This window comes from Necator americanus, chromosome X (assembly GCF_031761385.1).
Source record: "Necator americanus strain Aroian chromosome X, whole genome shotgun sequence".
In the NCBI taxonomy this organism is placed as follows: Eukaryota; Metazoa; Nematoda; class Chromadorea; order Rhabditida; family Ancylostomatidae; genus Necator; species Necator americanus.
Genome location: NC_087376.1, coordinates 4,913,229 through 4,939,537, shown reverse-complemented (window position 1 = coordinate 4,939,537; position 26,309 = coordinate 4,913,229). Strand labels below are relative to the sequence as shown.

At 36.3% G+C, this 26,309-nt stretch overlaps 1 protein-coding gene across 3 annotated transcripts; it reads right to left on the bottom strand.

Annotated features, from left to right (window-relative positions):
• Positions 1-13,956: 13,956 nt before the first annotated feature.
• Positions 13,957-22,776, bottom strand: RB195_021500 (uncharacterized protein; the record flags this gene model as incomplete). 3 transcript variants are annotated; one of them, XM_064208271.1, is made up of 19 exons in its annotated part: positions 13,957-14,025; positions 14,083-14,141; positions 14,213-14,289; positions 14,370-14,448; positions 14,509-14,608; positions 14,680-14,778; positions 14,843-14,893; positions 14,993-15,360; positions 17,650-17,722; positions 18,698-18,787; positions 18,844-18,996; positions 19,067-19,231; positions 19,573-19,725; positions 20,232-20,351; positions 20,429-20,541; positions 20,599-20,703; positions 21,269-21,361; positions 21,471-21,581; positions 22,743-22,776. In XM_064208271.1, 19 exons carry the CDS (start codon positions 22,774-22,776, stop codon positions 13,957-13,959), a joined length of 2,112 nt encoding a protein of 703 aa, XP_064064150.1. The 3 variants fall into 3 exon arrangements, with proteins under 3 accessions (XP_064064150.1, XP_064064152.1, XP_064064151.1); XM_064208269.1 differs by lacking the exons at positions 13,957-14,025; positions 14,083-14,141; positions 14,213-14,289; ... (3 more) ...; positions 14,843-14,893; positions 14,993-15,360 and having other exon boundaries at positions 17,642-17,722; XM_064208270.1 differs by lacking the exons at positions 17,650-17,722; positions 18,698-18,787; positions 18,844-18,996; ... (6 more) ...; positions 21,471-21,581; positions 22,743-22,776 and having other exon boundaries at positions 14,843-15,469.
• Positions 22,777-26,309: the final 3,533 nt, after the last annotated feature.

Below are 26,309 nucleotides of genomic sequence, written 5' to 3'. Positions count from 1 at the left end.
AAAATGGGACAGTGAAGTCTGAAAAAAAGAACAACTGAGCTGAATGCGTGGTGGATCACATGCTGATATTTTTCATTGTCGCAGGGCAGGCAACAATATGAAATCTCAAAAATTCTACAATGTTATTTGTATTTCAGGATAACAACAGAAAGTGAGTCCTCCAGACAACTACAAGACAACTTCAAAAGAACAATAATAAACAATAGTAAGTTAAGTTGAATTTGAATAGCAATAGGAAAGCAGTAGCTTAAAACATCTGTCACAGTTAATACAATTTCCATCAGAATTGAAATCCAGGCAAGCGATTGCATGCAATCCACGTTTAACGTTAAATGAAGCAGCAACCTGTAAACGACTGCACATAGGCTTAGAACAGAGAAACGTTTCATGATGTAAGTGGTAAAGAACCAATCGATGGGTAGATCAAATAGTGATCAGACCACCCAACAAGATAATCGCTCTTAATTTCGAAGCTTAGAGGTTCACAATATTCTAGAATTCAATATCATTCGACTTTACGGGTTTTTAGCAAAAAAAAAAACGAAGACTAAGATGTAGCAGCATGTCTTTTAAGCATCTTCTTAGTTGGTCCAATCCTGGTAATCAGGATTTTGTTCCCGAATTTCTCTTAGTATTTGTAAAATTGTGTGAATTTGCATCCACCGACGGTAATCGTGATTTTTAGCATTACGACTGTAGCTCTCCATGCCACATGTAATGAAAACATCTGTTCTTTTGCTTTTAACATAACAAGAGAAATCTTAAAGCACGTGATTTTCAAATTTTTGAAGCTTTTTAAATAATTTCTCAACAGGACCAACTTTATTTTCCCCGCTTTCTTTATAATATTTAGTAAACAAAACAATCCACTGACTTTGTACGCATATCGGGAAGATTTTTTACTGCCCCAGTCCAGAATTCATGCAAATGTGAATTTAAACTCTGACTATTGTCGGAAAAAAAACTCATGAGGTACATCAAAAAGGTTTGCTGGATTCTAACGGATTTCTAACATTCACATTTGATTGCACCGCCATTTTCGCATCTGATGTATCTCTAGTAGTATTAAATCACAAGATGAACGTGAAGAAAATTAAAAATCAGCTTCAAACATGCTCAGAAGCCCTTTGCCTTCAGGGCATTGTCGAAATCGAACCGGCAAGCATGCATTCAATTATTTTCTTCATATATAGCACATATATTTACTACATTACAAGACTAACATTGTTCAAAATGATTATCGACGTAAGTCCATTTTTTAAAAATTTAATTTAATATTTGAAGAAGAAAAAAAAAGCGATCGAAAGATAAATTAAACATTCAAAGATGTTCCTCATCATCATTCTAGAAGACCCTACAATTAGGGAATAGTGAAGGAACATTATTTGTTCATAAATTTGTTAAATTTCATTTTGTATTTACGTGCGGAATTCCCTGGAAGCACTTTAGAACCACGTCAAAAGCCCAAAGATGAATTACAAAAAGGAATGTCTCTGTATAACGCGAGAACTCATTTTCTATTTAAGGGTGCTATTTGCTTGCGCTATTCACCTCACCACCGGCATCTGGAAAACTCCTCCGATCCATAGATACATTTCCACTTGTAGCTATAAGATCCAACAGTACACTTAGGATTTTCTTCGTTGGAAAAAATTGGGAGTTTGGCCGTATAAATCATTTTCCAATTCCACCGCTTTTGGATCTGAAGAAGGCGAAGTCGCCGAAACGTTGGCCAAGAATAAAGGAATATAACAACCTCGTGTCCGGCTCAACTCAACAAAAAAAATTACTGGAACAGAAACTGTACGGATCGTACCTTTTACTAACATTTATGATTTTTTTTTTGATTTTTAGTACTTAAACAACTTTACCAAAGAACACTGCATCTCAACAAGCGATACACCTTTTATGCGAAATGTCATGCGGTAATGGAAAGCGCGTTTCGCATTAAACTCATCATGGATCTATTTCGTTTGGAATTATCTCCAACTCTTATGGAATTGGTCCGCCAAAATTTATGATGCAAATGCGTACGAGAGACTCTAGTTCATAAAAACTTGAGCAATAGGTCGTTTTTTTTTATATTATACGTTTCTCCAAAGTGGACTCTGTCATATCCAAGGGTTCCGCTTTAAATCAATTCAAGAAGTTATGGAAAATTCCAAATTGTGGGTGAAAAAAGAAAATAATTCTTGTTTGTCGTTAACAAAAACTATATGGTGTATGCATAATATTTAAATAAAACCACAAGCGATTAAGACAACTCAAACAACGTCAGTCAGATTCCATGAAACCTTCTGAATTACAGTGTGAGTTTTCAGGGTAGCTTTTTTTAATTTGACCACAGAAATTCCCAATTTTTCCCCTGATTACAAAGAAATAAGTGACATTGCAGTTTTTGTTAGCATCTTTATGTTCAATATCGCCGTAAAGACAGGGATTAATTTCTCGTTAAACTAGCCTGGCTTCAGACGGCCGAAAAGAAAAGCCGTATCTTCTAACTTATGTCCTATGTGAGAACTTTTTTTTCCAAAAAAAACAACAACATGAATACATGCGTTTCACAAATAGAAATATTTGACAATGGAATCAGATGACAAGGTTTTATCCTACATATTTATGTACTTTCTATAAATTAATAAAATATAATATTCATAAAACAATTCGTAATGTCTGCAGTATTTCTTGCAAAAACAACAATTCATACTACTGTAATTCGATAACGAAAACCATGGAGCAGGTGTTAAATCCGGAAAAAAATGAAATTGAAAGTTTGGCGATGGCAGTATTGGTAAACCATGTTGAATATATATATATATATATATATATATATATATATATTAAAATATAAGCACAAAAAAGTCAAAATTTGATACAAAAGACATCAAAAACAGGAAATATACTGAAGTGGAATAGGTTCAACATGTTGTTTTCTTTTTTAGGATCACGGGAATCGTTTGTCCACTAAAACAGGATATCGATTACTTACAATTATTTTATTTATTATCAGCATTGAAGTTATACATTATAGATAGAATAGAAATTTTATGATATCGTCTAAATAATAATGAAGATATCATTTTATGACTATAGTAGCATACATTAGGATGTGTTTCTGGATGACATACTGCGTAAATGACTGATGTCGTGGAATGTTAACGAAGTTAACAATTCAATCACTCACCACTATGGCGTGTATTTCAAATCGCACTCTGGATGAGCAACGAAAGCTTTGGATGGGGATCAAGAAGAAAACGTGACACTACTTTTTCTTACCTATTTCTTAGTAATAATGATGATTGGACTAATCTGCATACGTATTTGGTTATTCTTTACGAAGAAAAAAAATGTCAACGGTATTAAATGATATTGAAAATAACAAAACAATGCATTAACGAAACGCATCACAACCCAGACATCTATTCATTTACGGAACAATGTATGAGATAAGCTGAACAACATCAAAATATCTTCATTACTGTAGTTATCAACCGTAATCTACAAATGATAATAATTAGAATAACATTCAAATTAGTTAACAATATATACTCGTGTTGTTGCAGAAATGCTAGAAAAAATCTACAAAAATCTGTGTTTCACTCAAAATCTGATTCTGAATTGTAAGAAAATCCACTAGGCTGAAACTTGCTTGAATACATGAATTACAGAAGTTTTTTTTATTCTACATTTTTTTTAAAAATAATATTGTTCTTCGGAACGTAGATGAAAGGTCCAATTTTATATTAATGACTTTTAGTTTCTTCTACTACGACTTTCTGTAGTACATAGTAGTCGTCATTACTTCCAACCGAACAATATCTTAATTGCTAATTTTTCAAGAATAAATATATTTTAAAGTGTTTCTATAGTTTCTACAATGTGTTAGAGATACTACGCTTAACAGGAATCACTAAATCCCATCTATTACTGAAAAGCCCACAATTATGAAGAATATGTCAACTCGTAATTTTTGAATGGAATTATATTGAGGTGTTCCACAGTGGTAATTAACAGGAAGGAATAGTTTAAAACTCATTTGTGATTTGGAAAAAATTCACTCTACAAGATGTGGCAGGATTTGGTTCGTGTCGCAGATTCGATGCGACTCTTTTACATCCCTCCTAAAGGGTCCGTCGGCGTGGGCACGACGAGGTCCTGCAGCGCTCCTACATTGCGCGCGTTTTTCGCTCCGCCCATTTTTAACTCTATAAGAGCCGCACTTTCACATTTTGTTAATCATTCGAGCTATTCCTGGGTGACCGAGCGGAGCGGGGAAAAGGGATGGAAGTAAGCGGAAGAAGTAACAGGGGAAACTTTCGAGCAGTACCATCAGATTGAGAAGTAGCAAGAGGAGCCGCCGCGAGCTGGAGGTAACCGGGACTGTCTGGGTGAGTGGAGCACACGCTCCTGCATCCATGCTTTGCTCACACTCCGAGGGTTTTGCATTCGCTTGGACCGTAGTTGGAGGATAGGTGGCTGTCTTTTACACTGTAGTATGAATATTAATAGAGGGATGAAGGCTGAGTAATAACACGCTGCGCACTGTATGCAGTCGAGCACATCGATGCCACAAAGAAACCGTGAAACAACCCGGCCGTGAGCGTGGGCACCGGCCAGTGTTACCACGCGAAGGTGTGGTGATAGCCTAGGGCCTCCTAGCAGATGTCTCTGTGAGGCTGCGCGTGAAGCATCGAGCCCGGACGCAACTCTAGTGGCTACCATTTCTTCGTGCGAATACACTCTAATCTGGTACCCAACTTTGTCCTGTCCTTAGGGTGTTAGGATTCCGGTGCCGGGACCCACTCATCAGTAAGCCTCCGATGCAGGGCACGGGACACTAGCATCCGGAGCCGCAAAAGTTTGCGGAAAAAAATCCATTGAACCGTTCAGGATCTTAGACTCGTTTCAAAAATTGGAGAGGACGAATGAAAATAAGCGCTGATCTGGTAACAACAAATTTGATACGGCATTTCACACATGAAAATTTAAAGAATTCTATTAATAATATCGGTAAAAATGTTCATTAGGTGATAATAATACCAAAAATATCAACACCATGTAATAAAATCCACGATTCAAAATCACTTCACTTGCCATCAGTTTTTACCTTTTCCTGATTCCTTTTGGTTTTTAATGAAGTATACATGCGAATTACGCCATAATGCACTAAGGTTTTTTTCCTCTCCGAGAAGTATATCCTTTCCTTTTAGTGCCGGCCTTCATTAGTTGTTTTCTTGGAATCCGTGACGTAGAAAGTCTAAACTCTGTCCTTAATGGATCTTAATACTCCTACATCCCGCTAAATATAATACTCATAAAGAATTTAATACTATGGCTTTCAATGATCATATAAAGCAATTCAATTATTTCTTAATTAAGCACCTGACTGCGATATAGGAGTGTGACCGGCGTCCCGAAAATCAATGGAGTGCTTTCTGGGAACAGATCTCAATAGAAATTTCATTAATTCCAAGAAATTGGCTCTCAGCATCAAGCTTACCAACGCTATTATTACTTTATGAAGGAGATATTATAATGACATATTTACTTTCCAAAATCTTCCTAGGATTCCCACATATTCTTGAAGTTGTCCTTTTCCTGTACTTTTTCTGTGCTCGCAGAATACATCAAATTTTGATGAAGGGAGTCATCTTGAATATGTATTATCGAGAAATATTTAATCCTTACACACCGATGAAGGCAAAAAATTGAAAGTCGATTATGGTTGCCAAGTGATAAATTCCTGTTAATTTGTAGAGTACCGGCAAATATATTAGTTTATAAAGTACATTTATTTTAAACAGATAAAAGGCACTGCCCATGTTCGACTGTCTTTGAATCTCGGCATGTTGAAACGTAGTTTTAAATTGATTTTTTTGAGCTGTAGCCAAGATTGGTATTGATCGCCTTTATTAAACAACGGCTAACGTTTCGGCGCTATCGCCTTCGTCAGAGCCTGGAAAAATCAAAGCCATTAGTGATTTATCCTCTCAAGCGCCTCATCACCCTACAGAAAGCATCCAGACGATATGCAAACTCAAACAGCAACACATTGGTTAGTGCTTACCTCATTGGTTAGTCCCGGTAACGCAACATACCACCACATACCACTACTATGAGTCACAAGGGTTTTATATAGGGACCTCACGGCCGGCCCCGTAGATCAAAATCCTCATAGGTCTTGATATGGGGATAACTCGTTTGTGATAGCAATGCGCTCATCCTTCTTGTCCATTTTTGGACTTTTGGCGGTTGTCCAAAAGGCCCCTACTGTTCTGCGTGCTGTGATCTCGGACTCGCAGGATAATATACGAACTTCTACCTCTACTTCGGAGTTTGGATGGTATATTCTACGGTGTGCTCCAAGTGGGGTGAAGGTTTTAGATTTTACGAGTCCATCTAGATGCTCCTTGACCCTGATACACAGAGGACGTCCCTATATAATCGTCACCGCACAACCTGCACGTGATACAATACTACTCCTGATACCATGCATTCACCTTCTCTGCCATACGGGCAAACCACGCAGTTGGGAGTTGTCGAGCTGACCAGCTTCGCTGGAGTTATTTCCACAACCCTCACGTCATTCTCTAGACTCGCTTTTCGTAGACAGCTCAGTACCGCTCTGCTCAAATCATCAGATATATAAGGTAAACAGAAAGGGATCTTTTCTGGGCTATCCACTACGTTGGATCTTCGAGAGGGATGTCGTGCTTGCCGGGTAGCACCATCTCCAGCAAGATAAAAGGCCTTTGTGACTTTTTTAAGGCACATTTATATTTAATGATGGAATCGGGATATGACGGTGAGACAATCGATCCGTAATGCAAAAAATATGCTCTTTAAAAAGAATTCGATTTGAAACCGAATTATCCTGCTTTATTTTCGTAGCATTTTCCGAAATCATTTGAATCAAAGTAAAATTTTCATGTAATACACTTACAGTGGTCAAGAATAGACTGCAAACAAGAAAATCCTTGAACTAATATGTGTACACCATTATGTTATAACGTTGCGCAGCTCATTTTCCTCTTCCGGAGAAGAGATACAGAGATTCCTGATAGGGTGTGACTATATGTTTGAGCAATTTCCCCTTGTAACAAAGAAATGGTCTGCTAAAAAGTAGCGTCGACGAAGTGTTGGACGTAAGGCATCTCTTCTCTGGATATTTTCAGCCATCTCGAGGATTAGAAGAAGCGAGAGGAACTGATTTAATGAAAAAGGACTTCCGGAAGACAGTAGCTGGGGGGAGGTGTTTGGATTCTCTTGCATCTTACCGATAACAAAATTCGTGTTTGTTTTAGAAAACAATATTCGGTCGAGTGGAGATTTTGTTTTATCCTGACAGTGGATAGCATTAAACTGAACTATCTAAAGTGAGTTTCATTATTGAACCAAAGCAGGTAATTTTTAGGAGAGCTCACAAGACTGATTCGAAAAAAAACTGAGTGTGATTGTATTTTGTCGACATATTTTAAGTATGCACTTACCGTACATTGTCGCTAGAGGGCGAAAATGGATGTTGTACATACTTATGATCAACATAATCCTGATATTATTTTTTTTAAATTCTGGGCGTCTATGCGTCGTAAAGGGTTTTCAGTTTTAGGATCAAAAAACATTCCCTGTAAAAGTCATATTTGCACACAAATTGTGCGAAAAATTAATGTATTTGAGAAATTATGTTCTCATTGAATGCGTTAACTGTTAAAGTGTTATGGATTGGGTAATCTTCCAGAGGCAAGTACTTAACAAAGTTTCCACGGTAAACACTGGTCGATCTGGTGTATTACCCCGATTAAGCCTGGATTTAATATGGATGTGATCGCACACGTAAGCTGTTTCGCTCGTCTATTATTAGTTATCCAACGTTTTTGCGGTTAGAGGCAGCATATCACGAATCTAACGCCGTGAGGGAATCCTCAGGAAAAGCTGGGGATGGAATTGTGAATTGCGGAATCAGAGGTGGTTCCGCTCATCTTTTCCTAATCGTCCTAAGTAGCTGCGTGAAAGATCCCCTTTTTTATGACGATTTCAGTTGCAACGCGGCTCTCTTGTGCACGCGCCGCGTCCAGAAGTGAACGGTTTCCGGAACGTGCGCATAGAGGAGCATTCTAACGTGCCTCGTGGAAACTACGGCGATTTCCACGTATTTTTTTTTTCACGGCGAATAGAAAGAGATGAGCGGATTTACTCCGGATCCCGGAGCAATCTACAACTCCGTCTCTAGCTTTTTTCGCGGATTCCCTCACCACATCAGATTCGTGGAATGCTTCCTTTAAGCGATCCTCTACCTTGAAAACGTAGAACATTATCTGTTCGTTATTAGAAACATTTTTACCGTACAAGTAATAGACATATAATATATAATTAGCGAATGTAGAATAACACTTCCTAGTAATACGAGGAAGTGGATGATATATGAGAGAGGAGGTAAAATTTACTTTAGGATCCCTTACCTCAGTATCATCTGCAAAATTGTTACTCAACGAGCAGCGAACCAAAAATCTTAAGGAATCACGAAAAAGGCAATATGATACGATATGATCTCTATATTCGTTGTAAATAACATCTGCTTCTAATAATAATATTTCTTCTTTTTTTTTACAATGTACCTTCTTTCCACAGTAGATTTAATTCCTTAATTATCAATGTTTGAAATTATTTTCTAAACTAGTTTTACTAGATTATCGAATATTCCTGCTAAATTCAGTGGAATCAAAATTATGAATCCTTATCGTATGAAAAATCATTATCATAACTAATGAAAAAAGGACTAAAGGAGATATGAGAGATGAGAATGATAAGACTCTACTACTTTCAGCTAATACATTCAAGGGCTGCACTTTTCCCATTCGATCCAGAATCAGGAAAAACTCAGCAAAAAAGAGAAAACACATGAACACGTCTTCCATGACACCATGGATAGAACTATGGATTTCAGTGGATACAAAAGGACACGTTGCAAATTCTCATATGCTTCAAGGATCTGTTAGGCATGAGCTACGCATATATAACATAAGCTTATGTATTCAAGGTAGTGATGACTGTAATAAAAAGTAGGAGGTGCGAGTAAAAGCTCCAGAAGAAGATTTTGAAAAAGCTTTGGATAAAACCAAGGATAAAGAGGAAAACAAATACTTAGAAGCATCTGGAGAAAAAAAAAGCTTGGCAGGTGTACTGCAGTCGGTAACAGAAGAAGATTTTGAAAAAGCTTTGGATAAAACCAAGGATAAAGAGGAAAACAAATACTTAGAAACATCTGGAGAAAAAAAAAGCTTGGCAGGTGTACTGCAGTCGGTAAGAGGCTCCGCTATGACTGCCAGGTCGATGGTTTGAAATCGCCTATAGCCGCGAAATCCTTCATCTCTCCGGGATCAATAAATTGGTGCCAGACTTTTATGGGAGAATGAAAAAAAAACTGACTTGATACATAGACTCGAGCTAGACACACACTCGTGAACCTCAAAAGAGTCGACTGAAGTGAACGGAGTGGCAGATCCCCCAAGGGATTGATGGACACCTTGCGCTTTATCCTTTCAAGGGGTAATTTGTCAAAAATTCTGCGAATTAACCATTTCTGTTTCTTTTCTCCCGTTTTTTTTTCTATTTGCTTTTCATCTCCCCCCTTAAATTTTCACTATGTATGTAAGCGCTTTTGCCGCACCAAAAAAAGTATTATCTACACATGCGGTCTCTGTAGAACATGAAAACGGGTCCCGTTTGAAAAATTTATCTTTTTTTATTTATCTTAGTCTGCATGATTGGTGCCCACCACTTTTCAAACACGATCAGATAAAAAACAGAAGTAGTCGCAATTGAATGAACGCAGTAAATATCATATTTAGAATGAAAAATGAGGAGATTCAGAATAAAAATATAGGTAACATCAAACAAAAATAGAAACATAAGAAAAAGAAAAAATATGACCACGAAAAAGTAACAGAAAATGAGGAAATGAGCGGGTAAATTAATAAAAAACAAACACAAAAAAAAATTTAAAAAAAAAGAAAATAACGAAATTGTCTCCAACGAATCAAGTGGATTTATTCTCCAGGGAGTCTATCAAAGTAAACGATGTCAAGGATTCTCAATCGCTTGCAGAAGTTTCCGGAGAACGAAGTCGTCGGACTTCCGCTTCGATTGATAATCCCATCTCATCATTTCGCATTCCAGACGAAAGTTTTCTCTCTACCTCACCTAAGAAAATAGAATAGAATAGAGATTGTGAATTTTGCACATAACGTAGTGACTCCTAAAATTTCCACTTGTCGATCCAGAAATAGTGCTTCTACGGATGTGGAAATAATTCACAAGAAATACAAAAAAATAAGGCAAGTGTGCTGACAAAACGAAATATGTAAACGTTTATCTCTGCAGCCATACACAAAAAAAAGTTATTTATTATTTATCCCCTCATTTGCATATGTGTAATCGGTTTTACCTAGCTACCAACAAATCAATCACGCTAAATATGAGCTGACTAACGTTGAAGCCATACCGGGAATTTGAAATATTTATTTTCGTGCCGGCCGCCTAGACATCCAGCAATTTATATTTCCCGCTGGTGACCTTCAAAACAAAAAAAAAGAACGAATTTAACGAGCATGATTTCCTCATAACTACTTCCTATTTTAATTTTAAGCTAGATAGTTCTGTACATGGAATTTCAGGTCAAAGAGTTAGACAAGAAATCCTGAAACATCACGGAAAACAATGCATACTTGTAAGCACTTTCATAGAAAAAGTAAAACACGAATATGTAAGCATTAGAAAAATTACCTCTACTGATCATTTTAACAAGGAAAAATCGTACAAAGAGTGGAAAAAGTAGCTACGACGATTACAAATTCATAGTTCATCCAAAGAAGTAAAAAAAGCAAGAAAAAAATAAAGTAAAAAAGAACTAAAAGTAGGTCACCAAAATGTTTCCATACACTGATTATTGATAACTTCATCTTACTTATGTGATCTTTTATACAGATATTCCTTTTGGTTCTGTTTTCCACGTCATTTTCATCATTGCTCTCATGGTACTGTAAATTAGAACTTCTTGAAGAAGAAAAAATTTTAACTGCTTCATTTTAGAGCGTATGATAAATCCGTGGGACCCACTATGACTTCTAAAAACGTAATTGAATCAGCATATGTGCTACGTACATAGTAAAAACATTTACTCCTGTATTTTTCTCCACAATTTTAATTTTTAATAAGAGAATGGAGAACAGAAACTGAACACTGATCAACAGCTATCGATGGATCCAAATCAATAGCTGTCGACCGCCAGCAACTGCATGGATCATTTTGAAAACTCATTTTTTTTCTGCAGCAGATCGAAATTTATCTAGAAATTCCACAGACTCCAAACATAAGACATTGGGTTTCAAAAACAAACAATCAACAACAACAGAAAACGATTTGATGATATGAAGTGTTATATATTAACAATTTTTACCGAGTAGAAGTGAAGTGAAACGTTTGAAAATGCAAAAAGTATAACTATGAAGAGGTAAATTACGGATTTTGTAAAGTGCAAAGAGAAAATATTGCTACTTTGTGGAAAAAAAACAAGGAAGTATCAATTTGATCCAGATTTCGATTCCAAGTCAATCCAATGTTTGAACGCGACATAGACGCCTCTGCCTAAAAGCGGGAGGTCAAACTGGGTTTCGACTGGAAGGCATCACCCTACGAATCTGGAGTGGTACGGATTCAAGGTGGGCAATGCCTACAAGGGGACGTAGATGATGGACAAATGAAATTTACCCCAAAGAAAACGGGAACTCCTGATTCGTATTCTATATGTGTTTTCGTTCTTTATCGCTATGGAAGAAAGCATATTCCAGAAAATTCGGTTCTTTCTAAATATGCAATTTAAATAGATGCTCTCTACTTCTTCGAAACATGTGGAAATCGACAGAAGAAATTTGTTAGTAGTTTAGAATTTTGTACCATATGTAAGTGATTAGTTTATTACTGCTAGGAGAACTGAAATGGCTAGGAAAAGAAAAAGGCTTGCTGTAATACGGATTTATGAAGCAATTTCTGGATGACGGGTCAATATAATTTCAACATGTTCGCGTTTCTTTATCACGCAACTTAAATGTAAGTGATTTAAAGCTCTAAAAGATGTTGTTCGTGGATGTTCTTAACGCTCTTGGATGTACGTCCACAGGGGTTTACTTTGCGGTTGTCTACGTTAAATTAAAGGCATCACCTCACGAATCTGAGGTGATACGGATTACAGATGGAGTATTCGTATACGAGATCGTAGATTATGGAGAGGGCTGTGATTCCGCCCATTTCTTCCTAATTGCCGTATAAAACGGCCCTAAAGATACGACTTGGAGCGTTTCGGCGCGCTATTTTCTGCAAGGAGTTCGATTGGAGCGCGCCAGCCCTCTGCGGCTCCGCGTCTTCCGAACCGTTTTTTACGGCAATAAGAAAGAAATGGACAGAATCACCTTCCTGCCCATCATTCAACGACCTCTTATAGGCACTGCCCACCTTAACAGCATATCACAAATCTGAGGTGGTGCAGATTTCAGGAAGGGTATCCGTATACGGGATAGTAGATTATGGAGAGGGGTGTGGGTCTGTCCATTTCTTCCTAATTGCCGTAAAAAACTGCCCGGAAGATGCTGCGCCGCACAGCGCTGGCGCGCTCCAATCGAACTCTTTGTGGAAAATAGTGCGCTGAAACGCTCGAAGCCGTATCTTTCGGGCCGTTTTCTACAGCAATTAGGAAGAAATGGGCGGAATCATCCTCCTCCCCATAATCTACAACCCCGTATACGAATGCTCCACCGAAAATCCGTACCACTCCAGATTCGTGGGGTGATGCCTTTAAATCCGTACCACCCTAGATTCGTGGGGTGATGCCGTTAAAGGCAGCGTATCAGGAAATTGACGTGTTACGGAAATCGGAATAGAAAAGCGTAGAAGTCGAGTTGTAGATTATGAAAATGAGCGTGATCCAGCTTAAATCCCCCTATTCATCCCATTCCCTTCGAGCACCGTTGTACGCGTTCCGGTCCACTCTGCAGCCTATTCATTTGTTTTACATGAATAGGGTGGTGAAGACACCTCCTTAATCTTCGACCGCTCGCTCATAAAGGCGGCGCGTTGCAGCTGATTTCGTAGGAAAGATCGGTGTTTTCCATACAACTTTTACGACGATTAGGAAAGATGAGAGGAGTCAGGCTCGTTTCCATAATCTACAACTCAAGCTCAGCGTTTTTCCAGGGATTTCGAACCAGTTTCATGATACGCTGCTTTAAATAAATAAATATAAAAATTTGCAACCGATTACAATTCATTACAAGTAATCTGATTACTTTTAAAATGAATCCTGCTTAAATGTTTTCATTTGTTTCTACACCGAAACCACATTTAATTATAATGATAAATTTTTGTAGGAATAAAAAAAAAGTTTTCACTGTGAGAGTTTATCTTTGATGTCCAGCATTTATGTGTCTCAGAAAGAGGCTAAATCAGATCTACTTTCATCACTCAATTCCTAATCATACAATCCTTGAAGTATAGACCCTGGAATTACTGACATCAACTTCAGGTTCTTAGCTATGAGTAACTCCTGGTTCTTAACTAACTAGTCTTTGGATTTTAAGATCTAGTTTTTAGTTCATTTATAAGTGGATTTCACTTTGTAAAAACACCTTAAAAAATACAATTTTACTTAATTCTCTAACAACTTTTTCAATGGTTCCTATACAAGACACCATCGCTCAACTCAATATTTACGTCTTCAGCTTGTTTTAGCGTAACTTTTCAGTTTAGTACTAATTTTTAGTTTGGTATTCTAGTTGCAAACGCACTTCGACTATCCGAGTTCATTCAAAAAGTATGCTTAGAAAAATATTTATCCTCTTTGGACTATAAATGACAACTATATATATTATCTATATAAACAAACTATTTGCTATTAAGAACATGCTTTCAATATGATCCCCAGAATTTCTCTTCTGTACTGATTCCGGTCATTTCTTCCGGATATTTCGCTGTTCTCTGAAATACAGGCTGAGATTACAAGGAGAAGCAGAAATATCAGTGTGAAATTCATACCATTTTCCTATGCCCGAAACTACCATCAAAATCCGTGAGAAATTCCCATTCTGTCTCATCTGAAATGAGATCCAGTAAATTTCTGCAGTGATTGCTCAAAATGTGGATAAATCCATTTAAAAAAATATACCTTGAAGGGATTGTGGCAGAACCCATTGATATTTTCTAACTCTAACTCCTCGCGATTGTTTCATCGGTTTGCAAAACCTTTAATACTTTTCCCCGTTATATAAAAAAAGACTGCACATAACAGTTCTGGAAAATGTAATCCTTAGTAGTAGGTCTACCTCGAAAACAACTTCTGATGCTCCTTGAATCCGCCCGATCGTCGATGAATTTTTAACAGTGTTTTCCTAACTTTATCCTCTAAAAAATGCTGGCGTCATTTATAGTCAAAGTATCAATGTCAGTTAATTTTTTAGTCACCTTCATCCGATTTTTCTCCAAGCCATTTTAGAAAACGTCTATATTCCTTCTTGGGTGAACTTTTGCACGATTTCGTCTTCTCTCGCAGTTCCATCAACCACTGAATAAAGATAGTTTTTTTTTCAAAAATATTTCTATATTCTGATACTAAAACAGTAATAATACGATTACCTTATGAGTAATTCTCTCCAATCTATCTTCAAGTTTATTAACTGGAATGCAAACATGATCCAGTTTACATGGATCCGAAAGAAACTCATCTCCAATTACCTTTAAAAAAACGTATCTGGAAAATAAACAGCAACTTTTGAGGAGAATGGAAAAGTGAACGAACTATAATCGTGGTTATCGCCTTGAATTTCCAACACCAAACACATTGGAAGATCTGGTATTGAGTATTTGTTCGATTATGACAAAACACATAAGCATCGTCCGTTTCTGGAATAGAATACACTAAAACATCATATTTCCCTCGTAAACTTACCTGTTTCTCCGCTTTAAATCTCTCCATAGATTCAAGATCCTGAAGTGTTACTGGTTTACGACGTGCAGGTACTTCATACAGTATCCTTGGACCAGCATGGGAAGAAGAAGCCAACGATCCAGTAGGAGATGTTGACCTAGTTGAATCCGGGGAATATCCGAGAGGAAATAAAGGGATACGGTACCAAGGTGAATCGCGAGACAACGGAGGCGATGTGCAACGGATTTCACTGACATCTTCGGCATCCGACGAACCAATGGGACTCTCAGAGGGATAAGGTGAACTTGAGGAAAATATGGATGTCTTCCGTGGTGAGCACAGTTTCGGAGATGATACACGGTAATACCGATTTGAATCTTCCTCCTGAGCTAACAAAAATCTTTTAAACTTACCCGGTTTCGTGGTGGACTCATATTCGACTGTAACGGTACGGGACCCCATAGATTTATTCGCATTCTGAGCTTTTTTAGAAGACATTTTAGAAGATAAACTTTTTAAAAAGTTACAGAGAACTTACAACATTGTTAACGTTGATCTCCGTTTATATACTGGATCGGTTGACACGATCCTGACAGTTAGTATTGCCATGTCATGACCTTCATCGTGCTGAAATCACCTCGGGATAGTTCAGTCTGGCAGTGAGGGTCAGGCGACCAAAGTGCTAACAAGCGTCACAGGAATTTCCTCTACTATTAAACCTCATCCTTTAAGATACTTATATCCAGTACACAAATTTGATCTTCGAAGAAAATTTTGTGGACTATTGCGTCCCACCGTAACAAAAAAAAAACAATTATAATACATGCGTGTCATGATTTTCTTTTAAATTATACTAAAATCATTATTTTATTAGAATTCCCAGTTGCCCCGGCAGCTATACGACTAAGAGCACAAAAATCAGGAATGAATAACTGGAAGCGATCTCCCACATTCTTCAAGATACAAGCTCCAGAAAAATGGCAGACCATCAGAGACAATTCGACAAACCAAACACTTTAGAACATGTGAACTCTGGATATAAAACTTATTATTGGGAGTTCCACTATTTTACAGTAAATCTTTCCGGATCTCTTTATTGCTAGATAGATAGATATAATAATTTAACTGTAATTTCGGCACTTTTGTGTTAAAACAGTCGTCCCCAACTAATAGAAATTTCATATTGTTGGACATGTAAAAAAAAATCCCCGTAAATAAATTTCTTTTGATTTTAGTGCGCTCACATTGCATGTTCCAGCAGCGGCCATAAACAAACCCCCGTTGGGACCAACATCAACAAACTCAGAACATGTCTTCCGCTGAGATTTAACTAACAAAATACTCTTGAAGTAAATTTGAGCACTAAATTTGTTGTTAACAAGGTTTGACGTGAAAGATCTTAAGAAACTCAGCAGCTGTCCTACCAGATTTCTTCTCACGATTATTTCAAAAATTTCTTCAGAAATTTTCCTCGAACGGATTACGTTAGTATTTGTCTTTAGCATACATTTACTTAAACTAAAAACTTAATAATAAAAGCAGGATGGAGATTAAAATTTAAAAAAAGGTGAGTCACAGTATCGGATTATCATTCAAAGATAGTTCTCTTCCGTGCCAGAAACACCAGAAAACGAATTATGGATTCCGACTCGCTCAGTAAAATTCACTAGGAATGAGGAGAAATCTACAGCTTTATAACTCATTCACTTTTCAGATCTAAAACGCTAAATTCAGAAAAAAAACAACATAGGAAATTTCGATATTTTTCCGAGCGATTGTCTCAAGCATCCTTCAGAATCGAATTGAGAAATCCGGACAAATCCTACCCCATTACGACACCCCTTTTTCTCTGTGTATCCAGAAGACAATTGTGAGATTTAAAAGATGTAGGCATGTTTTGTCATAAACAATGAATGAGAACAATCGAGTTCATGGCGAAAAGAGTGCTTCATCATGACAAAACCTTTTGTTTGGCAGTGTTTTTCTTTTCCGAAGTGGTATTTTCAATGTCTGTTTGGGAAAAACAAATCCTCTAACACACCAAAAAAAATGATCGGCAAACGAACACCGCGAATACACATTGAGTTATCTTAAGATTTTGAATTCTGTTATCGAAGGAAGAGATGAACATGTTCATCCTATCATTTTCACGTTTATCATTTTTTCTTCTGCTCACAAGCATCTCAGTGGATTTTTTTTTTCGGACAAATCTTGAAAACAAAATCGAATCTTTTAGATGTACAAAAATACCATACATTCAATGGACATCAGTTAGTTACATTGCTGAAACATATGAAAAAAAACGAGGCAACCACTCGGAGAAGAGACAATACATCAATTAAGGTTACTAATGGAGTAGAAAATAACTAGAATAAAACGAATCGCATCATCGTATGTTAGGAGTTTTTCTACAAAATAAAAATGCACTTTTGCTTTGTAATAAAATTACATTTGAACGAAACAACAACAAATGAGGAACAACACTGAGAAAAGATCACAATACATCCCGTTATGTGAAGTGGTTGGAGCAAAAAAAAAAATATGAACCACAGTGAGGACAGTGGTGGAAAATGAAAAGTCATCAAATACTTTTGTGAGAAAACTTATACAATATAGGTGAACAAAGAGCAAAAGATAAATTGAAGAAGAAAAAAAAAAAGAAAAAAATGTTTATGCACCCAGCACATCCTGCACAAGAATACCAAGGTCGTGACTTTGATCACTCTCACTATTGAGAATAAATGGATGACTCTGAAAAAAAAAAGAAGCACATAATTGAATTCTTATTTGTTTGCGAAAATGAAATGAAAATGATATTTTATAGTACTTAAGAAGTCTTGCATACATATTTGACACTTCTTTTCCCTAAAAACAGCTTCAACTGGACGACAATATCAAAACAAACATATATAACCGTTTGCTAAATAAGTGAAATAAATAAATAGTTATTTCTAAGAACATCTGGTATAACGATGTTCATAATCCTAAGGAATTTTAAATTCTTTAAAGTCGGAAAGGGTCCCAACAATGAGTAGATCTTTTCAAACATATGTGATATAAAATCATCAAAACGTTAAACAATAAATTCATTTCATTTTCAAATTCATTTACTAAGAATTCTTTCTAGGAAAAACATAATTAAATACAACCATGAAACCAAGGATTGAACTGCATGACATTTGTTCAAGCATTAGAAGTTTCAGTGCTTTACAACAAAGATTTTGCTTTTCTTCGTTATGAGAAAGTAATTTAAAAAAGCAAACAAACAACAAACAAACCTCAAAGTAAATATAATTTGAATGACAAAGATCTTTGAATCATGGACTGTACTATATGATACTAGATAAACTACAGATCCACAAGAAGGATATATCTCAAGTGAAATATGCTATGTCCTTTCATTAGTGAATAGTTTGTTGCAAAACTTCCACTGATTTGAAAAGACTGTTTTTAGGCTACTGGATACAAATCAATGACAAGATAAGGAAGGCGAAACGGGATTTAGAACGATGTTTCCAAAGATTCTTTCAATCTGTTACAGAAAAAAAGCAGTGAACTTAGCGTTCTACGGATATTCATGGTCCCCCCCAAACATCACCTTTGAAGAAGTACAGAACTTCGACTACAATCAACTCAAACATTGAAGTCAGAAAAGTTTAATTTGGAAAAGAAAAGTTAGCGCTAAAATATTACCTAAAACAATGCGAAAGTAGAATTGAAACCTACCAAAAGAGCCTTGTATTTCGGGCGGAGTTGAAAGTCTTTTTGAAGACACTGAGAAATGAAATTGTGGAACTCTGGCGTGAAATCCATGTTCTAAATGAAAATTGTAAGATGATGAATTAAAGGCGTTTGAAACCATTCGAACGGACCATTGGAAGTGTGGGAGAAGGATCCCTCACGATAGCAGCAAGTATCGCGAACTCAGAATCGATATGGGAATATGGATATTTTCCCGTTGCCAATTCCACCAATGAGATTCCTACAGACCATACATCGCTTCGAATATCATAATCCGCATTGTACTAGAACAAGAACTAATTGAAAGAATTAAGTTAGAGGAATCATGGGAACGATTTCTGTACGGTTACTCACTCGAGGATCAAATCTTTCAGGAGCCATATAAGGAGGGCATCCAGCTTGTACGGTGTGAGCACGGGATTCAATAAGTTGCCCACTAATACCAAAATCGCATAATTTTACGGCACCATTCCAATCCAAAAGAATGTTTGACGGTTTTACGTCACGGTGGATGACATTCTGCAAAGTTAACTGGTAATCATAAGAATTTTCGAATCAAAAAGAAGAAAATTTAGAAACTATATGCCTTCAACAGAGATGAAACCATACAGCTACTATATTTGTTACATGCAAATAATTTAGCAATAACAACATCAAAAGAATCAAGAAAATGAAAGGAAAAAAGAGATAGCGAAACTTTTCACAACCATTTTGACTTATTATCGCATACTACATGAAACATGCACTCTATTATTTTCTTGTATTCCTGGGACGAATCTTACGCAACTTTAAAAACATGAGGATGTTTAATCATAATAGAAAAATCAATCGTTCTAAAAAAAAACACGAAATTCACTTACTAAATGATCTTTTAAATAATCTAGGGCTTGTATTATGCTAACAGACATTTTTCCAATGTATCCTTCTGCAATTCGGATCCCCATACGATTTGCACTTCGTAGAAGAGTATGAAGACAAGAAGCCATGACTTCCATGCATACTTTAACACTTGTCTGCAATAAAACAACAATGAAGTGATAAAATGTCGCATTTTCTTAGAAATGTTAATGAATACAAAATTCGTATTCATGTTCGAACTCGCTGATTAGCGATTAAGACCAAAAAAGTAGAGCACAGCTAGAAAAGATCCATGCTTAACGAACAAAAATTAACGTAACAATAACTAGCAAGAAGTGTTACTTTGAATCATTACCTTAACACAAAAAAAGTAATTTAATCACTAAAAAGCTTTCAAATCAGATTAGACTGAGAACTTTTTTCAAATATGAAAACTAACTATTATGAAAAAGACAATGGAATGTATAATCACTTCATGAAATTAAAATGCAGAAACCTAGAGTGTTTCACATCACAAAAGCTTTATAAAACTGGGAATAAGGTCGACGACGACTTTTTTCTCGACATATTACCTCAGATATTCAAAAACGGAAATGGATTACCGGCACTACAGAAAAAAGAAAACATTAGAAGAATGAAATGAGTAAGAAAACAACAGTACCTCTGAAATAAAATAACCATAACACAAAACTATATGGTGAGAAGCGTCAGCTCGTGAAATCACATCCAGATCCATGATTATTCGTTTATTATCCTCTTTATTAGAAGTTCGAGCCATATCCTGCAAATGTACAAATCTTGAAAGATGGTATTGAGAAAAACTAAGGAAATACGAATAATATCACAGACTAAACCAACCTTAACCGCCATAACGTGTCCTTTGTAACTCATTTTGGATACATGTCCACAACTACCGTTCCCTATGTCAGATATGAACTCCAAATCATGGAAATCAGCTTTGACCACCTCACCTGGATCATTGTACTGTATAAAATATACTTATAAAGAAATAATACTTGAACAATTACCATTCAATCGCAAAATTCCGGAGTTTCTTTTAACCGCTTCATAACGCCGTTCGATTTCGTCGAGTTCACGTTGTGCTTGACTGGGACCATTAAAATTGAGAGTAACTGAATGAGTAAACAAGTCATCATGACGGAATTCTTGCTATAAGAACAGTGAAGTTAAAACCAAATTTTACGTTGATAAAGAAAATGTTTTAACGATCAATGAAGGATACACAGCGTCATGTGATGATTGGGAAATCAATAGTGGCATGCAAAAGCTCCTTGAACATCAACATCACTTCGAAAAGGGCATCACAAGAATTTGTAAACATGAACCACGGTGAAAGCTGCCCATGCATAAAAATAACACTTTAGAAATTTCCAAACAAGCGAGAACTGATGACATAATCTGGATATGGTAAGAATTTACAAAAATCCACAAAATAACCTAACTACGAACGTGGCCGAATACTGATAATGAGTCTTTTTAGGTAATCAAATTTGTTCCGAAGCACATTCTTCAAAGGAAAAACAACATAGTTCAAAAACATGGGTTGAATAAAAAAAAAGAAATATCGGGTTAAACTGGGTAAATTGTCTGCTATTACTAGTAATATTGAAAGTAGATGAGCTTAGTAAAGACATAAACAAGTGAGCTAAAGGAAAGAAAAATTACTTATGAACTCACAAGCCTTCCGAGCCATCGGACTCGAACGACACCCAACAGGAAGCGCGCTTGAGGATCGATGCGTGGGTGTAGCGCTTGTTGACGGAGTTGTGCCTAAATGAAGTAGAATGTATCTTTTTCTAGTGAATATACAAAAAGAATTGGAAATCTACTTCCAAAATCATCATCAAAAAATCCAAAAAAGAAAATCTATATGACAAACCAGTAAAGCGTTTCGGATCAGATGATGCAGACCTTCTCGGAGGTATCAAATGGGCAGAGTCAACGAATCCAAATCTGAGTTGTCGCCATTTTCGTATCCGATTTTCAAACTCTAAAAGAGTTTAGTACAGAAATATTCACATAAAAAGAAAAAGAAAGAGAAAAAAGAAAGAGTAGGAAGTTTTGTTTGTTTCACAGGACTTTGGTTGCCATCATTATTAGCAAATAATAGAAGAAATTTGCTTTAAAAAAAAGAATTTAACGAGTAAAATTTAGAAAACACCACACTCAAGCCATCAATCCACTACTCGATACGCATAATCACAGACAGCACAGACAAATTCAAGGATACATCCACCAACACTGAACGATTGTTGCTTAGTCTAGTTGTTGCCCTTTTCAAGAAACAAATGACTCAGTATCTAACATTCGATACGAACAAAATCGTACAAAATCGTGAAAATAATGCGCAGATGACGACGGCAAATATCTTCGATATTCGAAGCTACAGTGTACAGAACGCCGGTCTCGCAACGATAAAAATGACGTCGACCAGTTGTCGGCGAGAAAAAATTCCAGCGAACGACACACTCGCCTGTATCGTATCAGTGCTCAGTTTCTTTTCAAATATTTGTCTGGAGAATGTTTGTGGAATTCCTTTCAAATGTTCGTATATGCATAGTTCTGGTCTTATGACAATTATACGATGCAATGTATATTACTTTTTCTTATTTCTTTCCCAAACAAAATTACTTCGAATTAAAGTAGGTGAAATTGAAAGTGATATTTTTAATGGTTCAGCAAATTAGAAAAAAAAGTAGTGAGATGTTCTTGGCTGGTCGTGTTCAACCGTACAAATGTTGGATTCTTATCAGCGGTGGATTAGAGGAGTTAGTCATGAACGGATCAATAATTGAGGAGATTCACACATGGGGTCCACAACATTTCGTCCAATTCTGTACATAAAGAAGAAATTAGCGGAGAAAATGATTGTTTTTAAGGTGAAAAAAGTGAAGTTCAAAGTTAGTAATTTGTTCATTTGAAAAATAGAGGATTTCAAACATTGAAACAGCTACCCTCAATGAGGTAACAGTGAGTGATTGACTAGTAGTAGTACGTATGATGTGCAATGTTGTCGCCGTTAAAGTGTCTGCGCAAGTGATGTAACCAAGGCAACTATAAACTAGCTTCCACTTTTCCTAACGATATAGGGAAATTTCGTATCGATAATGATGATGAATATGATTTAATATATATATACACATATACGTACCACGGATCTTACTGTGTAGTGAGGCATGGTCCATGGACGAGGCAACATCGGCCACTGGCTATTATCGATTCCACGCCAGCCCTCCCCGTCCGCACATTTGCATATAAAGACATGTCTCGAATTGAAGACGATCGTCGTCATCGGACCACAACATCTGTTCGACCCAGCCGATCCGAATAATCACGAACGATCCCCCTCCCCCGACCCCTCAAACATGTATAATTTCAATCCGGAAACGTTTCCATCATTGCATAGCGTGAACGCATTAAAAATCACATTCACTTGCAAAATTACATTTTATTCGGGTGAAGTGGATTGTGATTACATTTGGATACTGGGAACAATCGATACGGAATTATAGCTAGTTTTTTCATGTGAAAATCTCTTTTCTCTTCTGCATTCACAAGTATATGTGAGTGAGTGAGTGTGGTGTAAGCTTTGCATTTTCGAGTACTGAAATACTCAATGTGTAGCCATGGATCATACAACTATAGCTGACAGGAAAAGAATCTTCTCCTGGGATTTGTACTCTCATCATTCTGCACTGGATGCAAAACCATTGCTCCGACGTATCCATAAAAAGAAGTTTGGCGGATTAAGAAGAACCCCCCCCCAAAAAAAAAAAAAAAAAGAACGAACAAACTTGCTAAAACGAAAGAAATGATCTATAGTTTCAAAGTAGTAAATAAGCGAAATCGAATAAGAATAGTAGTGATTATGGATTGGACTCGACACATAAAATAAAACAGAAAAAAAACTACTAATTCCCCAAAATCCCCTAGCGGTACGAAATTCATCAACAAATTGACGGCAATACGACTCTCCTATAAGTAATATGCCTTCAAGGATGTAAGACAATACGTAATTGCGTACGTAATCCTACGGAGACACTATTATACAGAAAAAAATGATGAAAAACTGTCAATAACAAGAAAAAAGTTAATACGGAAACAAAGTCAGTGAAGACAATACGAGCCACAGGTGGTCGCCGGCGAGAGATCAAAAATAAAGTTTTGATCTCTTATCCTTGCAAAAATCAAAGAAGGGTCAATGTGTAAACAACAAACAAGTTGCTATTTTCCTGCTTCTGTAGTTGCGTATCTTTGATCCTACCGTATTTTATCTACACAGATACTTATCAATAATATTTTCTAAGCGTAACTGTTATGGAAATATGTTGGCCATATTACCTGAAATACTTCAAAGTATTGATCGATTTATTTTAAAACATTCATTTGAAAAATTGAGTTTTATAAGTGAGTTAACACATAAAAAGAAAAAAATAATAACTCACAGAAAAAGAAAGGGAAAGGCAAGCGTATACTTCTTAAGTTACCTCTTATAGAGGTTTGTCAGATCATTTTCACCTCAGATTAGATGGAAGAATCCCTTATTCCTATCCTGAATCCTAAATGATTCCCTCGTGATCTTCATCTATGGAGTAGTTTTATGGACAAGTGACGTCTTTTTCCGTGGACATGCCGCAAAAATTCCTCTGTCAGTTCTGTTATCAGTGAGATCCATAAAGTGATAAATCATAATGATAAGATAACAAATAATAAAGTTAACGAAATAATAAATTTAATTTATCCATCAGGTTCTATTTCCTTTCACTCAGACAACGAATTCCTTCCTGTACGAGTTTGCTGATCACTTTCGTGGATTTCAAAGTGATCCATAGCGATGAGGATTTATTTTATTCGCGTAACCTTGTTATGACTCGTTTTTAGAGGGTTAGGTCGTACTTTTTTTAGCTGCGACATCGCAAGAAGCGGTACTTTACCTTACTGTATTTACATAGAAGTTAAGAGGATTAGCCGGAATTAAATGTCTTTTTACTGAAGAACGTGCAATAGTTTTTTAAAATTTTCTGGAGAAATAGATTTTTTTCCTGGACTACCACCAGTTACAAATGCTTCAGAATGGCTAAGTTCAGCAAAGACTTTACCCAAGAAACCCTTTCTGTATAACTGATGGATGGCGGAGGTCGCAGAGAGACAAATACAACGAAAAATCGGCGCGACATGCGACAGGCTTCGGCGCAAATCGCGCACCTGAATCAATGTACGATACGCATACCATGTACTCTGCGTGAAATTATCACACTAAGCACCACTGCCATTCGCTCTATAAACAATTTTAGCGGACTCTATGTTGTTAAAGAATGAATAAATCTTTCCAAGAGACTCCAAATCTGCTATGAACCACAACACAACATTTAAAAAATCTTCCTTTTTCTATCCTAATCGAAAATATTTATTAATAATGCGATCTCTTTGCTTAGTTCAGGAGAATTAAGGTTTTTCTGAAGACACTGGTCATGAAAAAAACTCAGAAAAGATTATGAAAAGTCCCTGACCCTTGGAAAATTTCCTCCTCTTTATATGCAGAGGTGAACTAGAAGACGACTGGATAGTAACATGGCGTTGAGGATGTAATACAAGGAGTCAAAAAGAAATATATGATTTCTTGAGCACAAAGATAGATTAATAAGGTAAGCGATACCTGCACAAGGTGTATCTGCCAGTTTACCCCCATTATTATCGTGTTTGATCGAAATCGCAGGTCAATATTTGATTTTAAAAAGTTCCCTCAACCTTTTCTACTTCATTTCTTGTGCTCTCGTTGAAAAAAAAAAACATAAATTACAATTGATTCCGGTAAGCTATTATATTGAAATTGAAAAAGTGAGAAGGATTTTTGTGAAATTGAGAAAATGAAATGGATTTTTGTTAGGAATAATTGTTTTGGATTCGAACTTAGCATCCTATTATGTGCTGACTGACTATTGTTCATGACTACATCGAGAAAGAACATTTCTGTGCTTATTGTGAATCTTTGAAAGCTTATAGATCAAACTTTAGGCAATATTTTGGTAAATATAACAATTTAGTAGCAGTGAGTATAGAGTTAGTGTTAAACGGTCCATTCTAATTCTTAAAAATTCTTAGTATATTATTGACAATTGACACACCAAGAGAGAAAAACGCGTACATCGTAAGTGAAATTTTTGAGGAAAAAAAATCTTGTCACCACTACAGTTCTTTGTTTTTAGCAGCGTTTTTTTTTTATCATGATCCGTTCTTTCCTATGGTTTTAAATACAGTAACCGCAGTGGTTTTTCGACAGAAGACAAGAAAAGAATTCAGAATCACATTTTTTTCCCGTCAAAGCTTGAACCGTTTTGTTTTTTATCATTAGACACAAAGATAAAGCAGTACTCGAGGACAAGATCTGTAAATCTTCTTTAACCCGAACTTCAAAAATTCTCTAAATATGTAGTTTCTTACAGTTACTTACTTAGTTAGTTACTAGGTACTTTCCAAACTACTAACGGCTACAATTTATCCATTTGTTTCTTGAAAACACGCAAAGTTCTGCCATGAACGGGAACAAATAGGAAAACGAAGCTCCCAAAAATCCTGCCCTTGTAGAACAACGTTGTTTTTCTTAAACTGTTGTAATCTATTAATCATTAACTGCTGCTTTAATCGATTTTTTTTCTTATAAAATCAAATTACAATTGATAGGCAATTGCGACTTGAAAATATATGTCAATTGAATCGA